The 12,290-nt window shown below is 42.4% G+C and overlaps 1 protein-coding gene across 4 annotated transcripts in view; it reads right to left on the bottom strand.

Annotated features, from left to right (window-relative positions):
- Grb14 (growth factor receptor bound protein 14) overlaps positions 1 to 12,290 on the bottom strand; it is a 104,032-nt gene that overhangs the window by 40,938 nt on the left and 50,804 nt on the right. Inside the window, exon 1 of one of the 4 annotated variants that reach the window (XM_051166980.1) lies at positions 5,955 to 5,978. The exons of the other annotated variants lie outside the window; for them this stretch is intronic. Within the exon in view, the coding sequence (XP_051022937.1) occupies positions 5,955 to 5,963 (9 nt within the window). The 5' untranslated portion in view covers positions 5,964 to 5,978. Of the gene's footprint in view, positions 1 to 5,954; positions 5,979 to 12,290 lie in introns of those variants that run through there. 4 annotated transcript variants of the gene reach the window in all.

The raw sequence follows: 12,290 nt of genomic DNA, 5'->3' as shown, positions 1-12,290 counted from the left end.
GACAGGCAGATGCAATTTCCAAGGCCAACTTTAGATACAGAGTGTGTTTGAGGCCAACCTGAGCTGAGAGGGGAAGAGATGGAGGGATGGTGGGAGGGAGGGAGGGAGGGAGAGAGAGAGGCAGAGACAGAGAGACAGAGACAGAGTGCAACTTCCATACTTCCTTAGCCTTGGCTCCCAGCTCCCTACTCCGCTTCTTCGGGCTTAACTGTTTATTTCAGAAGCACTCTCTCCCTCCCCAGTCACCAGCTATCTTTGTGATATGGCAACTCCCCCTCCAGCTTAGTGAGAATGTGCTGGAGTTCTGGTCCTGGCTTTGGTGGAACCCTAGAACCTTGCAAGCCAGGCATCTTGAAACCAACCATGACAAAAGTAGTTATTCAGAGGCCGGTGTCTTAAGAGCCAACAGAACTCATAGAGATATCTGTTCAATAGTGCCCGGGTAGGATCTCTTTTCTTCAGAGCTGTGGATGAGGAGATGTACAGCAGAGCTGGGATTGGTCACAAAGACACTGGCCTTGGGCAGATGCAACCCATATCAAGGAAGGCACATGGCAATATGTTGAATGTTTGTGCCCAACACAACTCATACATTGAAACCCTAATTCCAGAGTGATGGGATTACCTGTGCTGTGGACTTTTGTGGGTGGGGTAGTGGTGATCAGACTAGGGCTGTGGCTATCCCAGATGCAATTAAGGTTTTATGGAATGGTTCACTCTATGAGCCTAGGAAAAACATGACATACGCTCTTGCAAGCCATCCTTCCTATTACATGTGAATCTCAACCTAGAAATATCGTCTGTGTTCTACCCTCAAAAAAGAATGTTTATTTTGAAAAACCTGTACTTATATTCCACCTGAATTCCAATGAGATCCGTTTCAGAAGGCCATCTTGATGCTCAGGGCTTCATGATCTCTCCTCCCCACCTATGCTAGCATACACCCCCTGCCCAAGGAAAATTTCTATTTCTATATATTCACTATTTACACTTATGTCCCAGAAACCTTGCTTTGGTCATGCTGGATTAACCCACCAGGGCATTCAGGACACAGTAAATATTCAATACATCTTCCTGACATTTCATTTGCAACTATTTTCTACCATGGTAAATATAATTACTCAATAATATGTCTGTTTAAGAAGGTTGTTTGTACATATAACTTCTCACTGGGGGAAAAATCCAAGTACGAACTGATTCCATATGACCATCTTGAGTAAGAAGCCATTGAGGCAATCATGGAGTGTCTGACAGCACATGCTCAAAGCCAGTCAGGACTGCTGCTGAAATTCCCTTCATATCATCTGTCTGTTAGCAGTTCCCTATAGAGTAATTGATGTGGAGTCTCACTGTGCCATGTTATCATTTAGAAAGACTGCAGCTCATAAGGCCATGCCTCCTACATCTGAGTCTGAGAAAGAACAGGGCTGACTTTCTAAGGATGCTTTCACTATGCCCATGCTACTCTGGTTACAGTGGACTGGACCAAACTCTATAGGGCACACCTGCCAACAGCCATTTGAATATACCATTAGGTGAGCATCACAGTACCAGACTCAGTAGAGCAATGGTGTATCCTGGAGCCAAAAAATACAGCTAGAGTGACTGTGAGATGAAAAGGCCCCACTACCTCCTAACTACTGTATGTGTTTTCTTATAGCAAACTTTTATCACCTGTGTCAAAGAAGACTGCTTCTTACTTTTCATGGCCATCTTTTATTTCAAAGAAGCTACAAAAATGCAAAAGTTAGAGACACTCAGGAGCTTTGCCAGATTGCAAATGAGAGCAAGGACTGTACAGAGCAGGAGGAAGGCTGGGAAGGAAAATTTTAACCATGCATGCAGGAAACACCACTGTTTCACACAACCTCTGTTGTTACAAATTTTGAGGATTATCAAGACTTGAAACATGTACAATTATATCTATCATTAGCACATAAGTACCAGGAAATTAAATTTCAAAAGCAAAGTCAACAGAAACTTTCCTTGAACAAAGCCATAAAGCCAGTCAAGGAAGGATAGCAGGCTACCAAGAAGAGACTAGATACCCTCTGAGCATACACAGGGGGAGGAGGTCGCCCTCAGTCACAGTCATAGGGGAGGAGAGTAAGGGGAAAATGGGAAGGAGAGGAATTGGAGGATACAAGGGATGGGATAACAATTGCGATTTAATATGAATAAGTTAATAAAATATATTTTTAAAAGGCAATTGAGATTTATGGAATAAATGTTATTGATTTTTAAAAATAATATGTACTGAAAAGAAACAGTACTTTGATTTGAACTTCATTTTAAAAACTGATTTTATAAAAACATTATTTAATGCTGATGTTTTTGTAACATACACTTCTATATATGTATTTATGTGCATACATGTGTGTGAAGTATATGGGATAGCATTTGTATATGTGTGGGATATATGTCCCTATATGTACATCTGTGGTGTGTGTGTGTGTGTGTGTGAGGTATGTGTGCATGGACAGTGGGTATGTGTGAAATATGTGTTGTGTGTTCATGTGTGTATGTACGTGTGCAGGGCATATGTTGGTGTATATATGTGTGTATGCTCATGTATGTTTGTATAGTATGTATGCAATGTGGTGTGTGTGAGGGTGTGATATTTATGGGTTGTGTGTATATGTTTGTGTGTGATGACATTTTACTTAGGTTAGCATTCCTCTGCAGCACATGCCTGGGATCTCTGGGGCGTACTCAATAAGAGAACTTCTTTATGCCACTGGTGCAGAAAGGCCATTAGGACCTCTGTTCTGTCTATTTAGCTCCCTTAAATATTTGAAAACAGAGAGGATAATCTAAGTTTCAGCTCTCAAGTAAAGTTAGGCCTCTGGCAAAAAAAGCACTGTGGCACTAAAGCCTTCCTATAGAAGAAGAAAGGAGGAGGAGGAGGAGGAAGAGGAGGAAAAGATGAAGATGTCAGCTCCCCTCAGAAGCCACAGGGCTGGGGTGGGTAAAACTCAAACTGGGACTGTTAAAGATCGTGGGAAAACAAATAGCACACTGTTCTTCAGAACCCTTAGAACATAATATTAGTATCCTGTTTCCTCTACAGCCTGAAAGATAAAAAGGGCTGAAGTTTATATGACCATGCTATTTAATAAATCAATATTATACATTTCTAGCTAAGTGCCCCCCCTAATTCTCAGCTTGCTTTATGGTGTAAAGAAAATAGCACGAGAAGACTAATATCATATGAAGTTGTACACCAAAAGAAAAAAGTTTCACTTGAGTCCAAGACTTTACTTAGCAGTGGATTGGACAACAGAGTAACAAGTGAAGCACAGCTCCGATAAGGTCTGTTTACGCCATCTCCTTAGCATAAACAGACTGCCCAATGGTTCATACAATGGCTCTGATGAGAAAGCCTCCTATTTCTTTGTGTGGGTGGATGACTGAGAAACTGAGTAAACTGAACCGTCTTGGCCTTCAGAGCAGTTTACAGCTTCCAAATCTGCTCTGACAACACAAGCTAGAAGCCTGAGAATCACAGGTCACGGTGGCATAGTCCTTGAGGGGACAGAGTCTGGAGTGCGGATGAGCGTATCCATTTATAGGAATATACTAGAACTTTTTTTTTCATGTTTATTTGTTTAAATTTTTCTTTTTTTTCTTTTCTTTTTTTTTTTAATTTATTCTTGTTACATCTCAATGTTTATCCCATCCCTTGTATCCTCCCATTCCCCCCCCCCCATTTTCCCATTATTCCCCTCCCCTATGACTGTTCCTGATGGGGATTACCTCCCCCTATATATTCTCATAGGGTATCAAGTCTCTTCTTGGCTACTTGCTGTCCTTCCTCTGAGTGCCACCAGGTCTCCCCCTCCAGGGGACATGGTCAAATGTGAGGTACCATAGTACGTGAGAAAGTCATATCACACTCTCCACTCAACTGTGGAGAATATTCTGACCATTGGCTAGATCTGGGAAAGGGTTTAAAGTTTACCTCCTGTATTGTCCTTGGCTGGTGCCTTAGTTTGAGCGGGACCCCTGGGCCCAAATCTGCCTATCATATTGTTCTACTTGTAGGTTTCTAGGACCCTCTGTATCCTTTTATTTTGCTATTCTCCCATGCGTCTCTCATTTAGAGTCCCAATAGGATGCCTTCTTTAGACCCTCTATCCATCAACTCCTGTTCTGACATATAAAGTGTGTGGAGGAAAGAGATTTCAAAATCCACTTTAAAAAAAAAAATAATGAAAAAAAAATGAGACAAGAAAAGAGAGGAAACAAAAAAATGGTTGATTTCAGGAAAACATTTGAGGGTCCTATAACCTTTAGACTTAAAGAGACAAAATATGCCAAGTGTAAGCTGAAGGTTGTGTCTAAAAGAACCAAAATAAGAAGAAAGACGCAGAGAGCATGGGCAATACACACTGTCTTCTTCTCAGAGTGCTCTGCTGATTTCTGGGGTTCCTAAGGATAGATCATTATATGGAGAAGCCCAGGAAAACAGAGCACACACTAAGCAAGGCCCTTCTCTCTCTCAGCAGCTGAGCACGGTAGTGGATGCCGGATGCACTGAGAGCAGTGGGAATGAGTCAGGATTGTCCACTGATTGTTCGGCGAGGGCTTTCCAAACTGCCAAGGTGGGAAACTGAAAAAAGCACCACCACCACCACCGTGCTGCCCTCGTTGTCCATTGTCCTCTGCTTCCTCAGAAGACAGTAGAAAGAGCATGGCTTGTCACGGTGGGGGGAGGGAGGGAGGGGCCGTGTGGGCTTAATCATTAAAACCAAAAATCCACAGAATGGAGTAAGAGGGGGAAAAAGGCAGGGCAAACATGAAGGAATGGTGTTAGGGGTGGGGGGGGGCAGGGGTGTACCTAGCTTTCTCCTGTGCTGAAGTTTCTATTTAAGGAAAATACTGAGCTCAATTAATATTAGCTAATACTGAATTTAAAATAATTTGATAAGCATACATTAAATGGATCTTACTACAATTATAAAAAATGTTTGGCTCATTATCACTAACATATAATTACTAAACGATTGAAGGTGAGGGGGAAAGTCCACGGAAGATTTCCCTGAACTGAGACCCAAAGTGGAGCTCAGTTTGTTTCTATGACTCTCTCAAAGTTATTAGCAACTGAAGTCAGACTATAAAACATCTTCTAATGGCTCAAGATTTCTTGTTGATTTTCAGCAGATAGGAAATGAACTTAAGTCATATGAATATTTTTATAGCAAGGTCAGAGCGGCCTTGGATCGTCACATTCTTCTAAATAAGGAATGTTATGGCCTGAGATAAGAGGAGACAGTGTGGGGATTTTGAGTTAAAACAAGCCTGTGTGTTTGCTTAAGGGAATGGAAATAATGCATTCATTAGTTCTTACTTCATATCTCTGCTTTTCAAACAATGAATCTCAAAAACAACTCCTGCTCCAGAAACTCCCCCTCCTCCCCCCGCCGCAGTAACTCAAAAAACTCCACTCCCTTCCTGTGTCCGTACTATACTCATTTCTAGTGTGAAATACTGAAAGCAAAGGAGGACACAGCTTACAGACACCATGTAATAACGTCTTAAATTGGAGGGAAATATTTAACAGTCATTGTACCTGAGCACAAACTGTGTGTTTTTAATTGGTTACAGTAATTCAAACCACACTAATGTCACCAATATTGACTTTCAGGAACTGACATGACAAGGACCATTCCTTATCCTTAGTCTGCTTGTCACCTTCCTTCCACACAGCCTGCTCCTTCCTCCATGACCCCAACCATCCTGCCACCAACACCTCTCAGCTGCTTACAAGTGTCAGGCTCTTTCCAGAACACAGAATTGTTGCACTATTGCACTTACTCCTTGTGCTATCTGAACCATTGCCCTGAAAACTGCTTTTCTTCCCTAAAGTCTCAGATGCTCCATTATTTCTATGAAGAAGATGCCAATGACCTTTCCAGTGTGAGGTCAGAATACCTATTCCGTGTGTGGCGTACCTGTCCCATCGAGTTCCAAGGCCAAGGCTACTCAGAACGCCACATGACCTCAGTTGTAGCTGCTTCCCATCTCTCCAGCAGCTAGCAGAACACGGAGCTAGCTCACAGTGGACAATTGAAACCGTTATGCCAGGATGAATAGAGTCATTGTCTGTAGCCCCATGTGAGACATTAGGGATTCCACAGCGGCAGCATTGAGCCCTCAAGTCTGAAACCACACCACACATGCAGAACAAAGAGAAAATACTAGCAAGCTTTCATGGAACTTCTCAGCTGAACAAAGATCAGTCAGGGACTTGAGGAGGCCTGTTGTCATATTTGGGTTTGTGTAAAAAGTTCAAACATATGATAAGGAAAAACTTAAGAAGAGCATATATTATGAGAAAATGGTATGGAGGAAAAAAAGAGTAAATAATTAATAATAATAATAATAATAATAATAATAATAATAATAATAATAATAATAAAATAAGGCCAGGCATGGTGGCACATGCCTTTAATGCCAGCACATGGAAGGCAACACTAGGCAGATCTTTGTGAGTTCAAGGCCAGCCTGGTCTAAAAAGTAAGTCCCAAACAGCTAGGATCTGTTATACAGAAAAATCCTGTCCTGAAAAAAAAATAAATAAATGATATAATAATATTTTTGTAGAAAAAAATCCAAATAGCAGAGACTGGGGCTGCCTTAGCAGGACTAGCTGACCACGGAGGAAGGTGGCCTCACTCAGACCTGCTGAGCACCTGGTTCCCTTGGGACCACCACAATGGAGAACCAAATCTACAAAGCACCTCTCAAAACTGTCTGGGAGTATAGTAATAAGACTTAAAATAGAAGTTTAGCCTTTCTCAGTAGGGGCAAAAAAACTGGACTATTGAACAGCCCCGTGGTGATGGAACCATCTGGGAAAGCGTTTAACTACTGATAGCAGAAGATCAGGCCCAGGTCTTCTTCTTCTTAAGTCTGGAAGATCAGGATTTGAGTACGCAGGTCCCTCAAGTTCCTACTAACCCAGAGTCTTTCAGTTCATCCCTAATGTTTTTTTACTTTGAAGACTAGGGATGAATGGTTGCCAGCTTCCTGGTTTAGCACTCATTTGCTTGCTGTTCTTCATTTGGACAGTTATAAGGAGTGCCTGGTCAAAGAGAGCAGACTCAAGATTCAAGGACCTGAATAATCAGGGATCTAGGTCTGCATACAGATCCAGAATGTAATAGGAAAAGACTTAGGATGTTACAAATTAATCTGTATTCTTGAATTGGGCAAAAATAGCCCCATGCAGCCTCACTAGTGGACATGTCCTAACTTTGACCTAGAAAGAGATTTCTAATTGCCACATATGAGAACCTGCCTCATATATAGCCTTCCATCCTAAGCTACCCCCACATACATACATGTATGTGCGTGCACTCTCTCTCTCTCTCTCTCTCTCTCTCTCTCTCTCTCTCTCTCTCTCTCACACACACACACACACACACACAATACATTTCTATGCCTTTTGAATCCAACGTGTGTTATAGAGGATCAAGTGACAAATCCCACACTAAGTTCCCAATGACCTCATCCAAGGCACGTCTCCGGATGGCAAGTTTTAAGATTCATGTAACTCATCTTGGGCTAATTCCCCTCAGCACAGTTCTTACCTTCTCAAGTGCTAACACTCATACTTAAGGCAGAAAAACCACTGGCACAATGTTATCCTGATGCCTCCTTTCAGCTTTGAAGTAATCATTTATTCCCAGAATAACCACTACACACAGTCTAAGTGACGAAATCCAAAATCGGCCCGATCGGTGAGAAAGAAGAACAAGTGGCGAGGGGCAGAGGGAAAAGAGTACAGAGAGAAGGAGACATACAAGAAGCGTGCAGACATGACACCTCTGGCTCCAGCCCATGTGTTGAGACATACGGCATGAAGCCATGCTCTGTTAGGGACTCTTTGTCACCATCGATTTTTTTTTTAATTTGTTCATAATTTAATGTTTCAGAAACTCACATGAAGCATACCATAAAGGGTATGTTGTAGCTTAATTAGAGGTGTATAAAATAGCATCATTACGTAATATATAGTGCCAAACAGCCAATGATATAGTTATATATCATTGTGATATTTCTGTGATAAGTCTTTCTGTGATATTTAATTAGCACTCTACAGACTTTAAATAGCACCAAGAAAATCACTTTGCAAATCCTAACATTCCCCGTGCTGTGGCAGTTCTAGTGACAACCAATTTATATCCCATGCTATAATTCTGGGTTTTTTTTGTTGTTGTTGTTGCTGAACCTTTAAATATTTCTTATGTATCAGTGTGCACATTCCTTATTTTTTTTTTAAAAAGTAATGTTGTCAGAATAATAATATAATAGAAGTCAGCATAATTCAGGCTAAATTGTAAAAAGAAGAAGTCAAGGAAGCAAGGAAGATGTGCCCTGGCAGAAGCCACGGAGCCCGGGTAGGTTCCAACCAGGTGGTGTCTGAACCCCTCCCCCACTGCTAGTCCAGTGTCCACACCTCTTTGAACTGCTACTGCTACAGGACACATTGTACAAAAATATTAGCTAAACATTATGCCAGCATGTAAAGGCAATGTCTGTCCCAAAGCACATAGCCTTTGAAGTGCCAAAGAGTTGTTTGCTTTTAATCCTTTTTTTTTTTTTTTTCCTGAGTATGTCAGAAAGTATGCAAATATAGAAACAGCCAGCAGAGGGAGTCTTTATTCTGAGTTGGTACAAATACAGACCCTGAAATAGGTTTCTCTGTCTGGGGCAGTGGCTGGGGCTTGCTGCCAAGTCTGCATGTCTAAGTGAAACCATTTGGTCCGCAGAGTGGAAGAAGAAAACCAACTCCCACCAGTCACTCTCTAGCCTCCACCAAAATGTGCATCCCACCTTAAGCACACACAGACAGTAAAGAACGAAGGAAGGGAAATACATATCTTGAAAGTTACAACCAAAAGATTGTTAACTGCATGAAATTCCTTCCTGATATATTTATAATCTTGTATCAAAGCAGGTTTTTTTTTTAATTCATAACCATTCGAGCTTTTAAGGTTAGTTATTTTTAGATTAATTTTGATAAAGTGTTCTGTGATCATGTATATAAGCATATACACACGTGTGTACACACAAACACATGTGTGTGAGAGAACATTTTCTGAGGCCTTGTGATTTAGAATACTGATATCAAAATTTCTCTTCAAATATTAACTTGGCTGCGGGGGCTAATTTGACTTCAAAAGCTACAATGTTCTTGATATTTTTGAAAATATGGAGACACAGGACGGATCTTGAAGCTATAATCACTTTCCAACAATGTTATGATTACCAACACGATTTTTTAATTTCTCTTTTGGAACTGTCTGAAGACTGAGCATTTTTAATACCCTGCTGGCATGGAAATCTATATATTTTCTGGGGGAGGTAGTATCTGAAACTACCCAAAGCCCTACTTATTTCCTTGCCAACAAGAGATTATTATTTTTAAATTCTGGCTCAGGGGACTGGGGCACAGCCAAGAGAACCAGCCCTTCAGACTGCCCCAAGCGGGAGTCTGAGACTGTCCATCACCCCAGCTATTTTTAATCATCCTTCTCTGCCAGGCATGAACCAGGCATTGTGGTTTACAAAATAACGTGCGGCTCAGTGCCTGTTCCCATGGAGTTACAGCCCAGGTGTCTACAGTGATGGGAATACTGGAATTTGATCTGGGTCAAACTGGTGACCATCAACTGACCATCTTCTAAATCTTAGACTTCTCATTCTTTAAAATTTACAAAGAGCTATCAACACTCAATGTTTTCTGTTGCACAGTAGCAGCAGTACTATAAACTTTAAAGGAAAATAAGCTACTGTGTCTGCATCCCACGATTAAACCTTATTTCCCCAGTGTATTCTAAGGTGCTCTGACATGCTAGCTTAGTCACTGACTTGGAAGTTAGACTGAGGACACAGCACGGAACACTAAGTCAGAGGGCAAAAGCAGATTGGCAAAAGAGGTGAGAATTGTCCCATGTGAAGAGTACAGGTAAGAGGAGAAAAGTATCACATGGTGTTCTGTGGAGCAGGGCCATGCAGTGTGTGCACAGGCTGTTCTGTGGAGCAGGGCCATGCAGTGTGTGCACAGGCTGTTCTGTGGAGCAGGGCCATGCAGTGTGTGCACAGGCTGTTCTGTGGAGCTGGGCCATGCAGTGTGTGCACAGGCTGTTCTGTGGAGCAGGGCCATGCAGTGTGTGCACAGGCTGTTCTGTGGAGCAGGGCCATGCAGTGTGTGCACAGGCTGTTCTGTGGAGCTGGGCCATGCAGTGTGTGCACAGGCTGTTCTGTGGAGCAGGGCCATGCAGTGTGTGCACAGGCTGTTCTGTGGAGCAGGGCCATGCAGTGTGTGCACAGACTGTTCTGTGGAGCAGGGCCATGCAGTGTGTGCACATGGTGTTCTGTGGAGCAGGGCCATGCAGTGTGTACACATGGTGTTCTGTGGAGCAGGGCCATGCAGTGTGTGCACATGGTGTTCTGTGGAGTGGGGCCATGCAGTGTGTGCACAGGCCGTTCTATGGAGCAGGGCCATGCAGTGTATATACAGGCTGTTCTGTGGAGCAGGGCCATGTAGTGTGTGCACAGACTGTTCTGTGGAACAGGGCCATGTAGTGTGTGTACAGGCTGTTCTGTGGAGCGGGGCTATGCAGTGTGTGTACAGGCTGTTCTGTGGAGCGGGGCTATGCAGTGTGTGCACAGGCTGTTCTGTGGAGCGGGGCTATGCAGTGTGTGTACAGGCTGTTCTGTGGAGCGGGGCTATGCAGTGTGTGCACAGGCTGTTCTGTGGAGTGGGGCCATGCAGAGGGGTTTACAGTATCTGCTCAGGATGTTGTGCAGAGCAGGGGTGTGTGTGCCCAGGTTATTTTGTGGAGCAGGGCCATGCGGTATGCATTTCTCAGCTGGAGTGTGCAAACATGTGTGCCCAGGTTCCTCTGTGACCATTTTCTGTTGGGGAAGATAGGCGTCATTTATTAGTAGGAGCTTTGGGGTGACCTTTCTCCAACCATTTTTCCACATCCAAAATGGCTTTGACCATCAACCTTGTGAGGCTCTTATGAACGCTGAAGAGCATGTGCACTCAATGCTAAGCAGATCACAGGTGCTTTGATTTCTACTGGTCCATGGGTGCGGGTTGGGGGGAGTCTTCTAGCTTGCCAAAGCCCCAAGTTGGAGCAGGATAAGAATAACGAAAAGGCCAAGGACTATGGCTTCTCATCCTATGGGCTAAAACTCTAAGAAGAATACAGAGAAACAACAATGTTGAGAAATACCAATAGTAGGCCAGTATCTTCTTTCCCACAAAACACATTTACACAAATAATAGCAATTGTCAGAGTAGCCTCTGTTTGAAGTGCTTAAGTGGAAAACGCATCCGATTTCTTTTCTCCTCGCCCCACTTGCCTCTTTCTTTGTGGAGTATTGTGTACACAATGAGCCATCCTAAAGAAAGAACCCATCTGGAAACACAGAATTCATTTGTGGTTCATCTACACCTAAGACAGAGACTATGGACAATTCTATTTAGTGGCTTTGGTGCACACTAGTTTCCTTTGTGGCATCATATGGTTTCACATAAAAGCTTTAAATTTAGGAGCATTTCACATTTGAGATTTTTTCAAATTAAATATGCCCCTGATTTGATCTAGGGGAGGAGAATAGGGCAGAAGAGAGAGAGGGAGGGAGGGAGGGAGAGAGGGAGGGAGGGAGGGATGGACGGAGGGAGGGATTGGGAAGATACAACAGGGGATAACAATTGGGATGTAATCTGAATAAATTATAATAAATTAAAATTTAAAAAAATAAATAAACAAAATTAGGTTACTTCTTTCATTTCCCAAAAAAAAAAGTATGCTCACTTTGAATAAACTAAAACTATGGCCTTTGCTGTCTATGTCATGATCAAAGGTGACACAGCCCCACTGTCATACAGCTACTTTGCAAACGTTGCCAACATTTTTGGTCTTCGTATAGTTTTACATCTCACAAATATACAGCCTGCCAGTCAATGACTAACAACTCCTAGGACACTGAAAGGAATGACAATTTAACTGCATATCTTGTTGAATTTCAATCTATGCTCCCATAAAAGATAGGTGATAGGTAGAGAGATATAAACTCAGAATATTAGTTATTTGTGTTTTTAAGTCCCATGGCAGTCATTAATATAGTTACAGAATGGGAGAAGGGGGAAAAGCATTTGAGAAGCATGGCATTTCTCTGGCCCTAGTTGGATGATATGGAGGACAAGGCCTATTAATTAGTTTCATTTGCCAAAATAAAAGGGTTTTTTGATATCCATGTTAGTG

The sequence above is a fragment of the Acomys russatus genome, chromosome 24 (assembly GCF_903995435.1).
Source record: "Acomys russatus chromosome 24, mAcoRus1.1, whole genome shotgun sequence".
Lineage (NCBI taxonomy): Eukaryota > Metazoa > Chordata > Mammalia > Rodentia > Muridae > Acomys > Acomys russatus.
The sequence above is the reverse complement of the archived record's forward strand: the minus strand, read 5'-3'. Positions and strand labels throughout refer to the sequence as shown.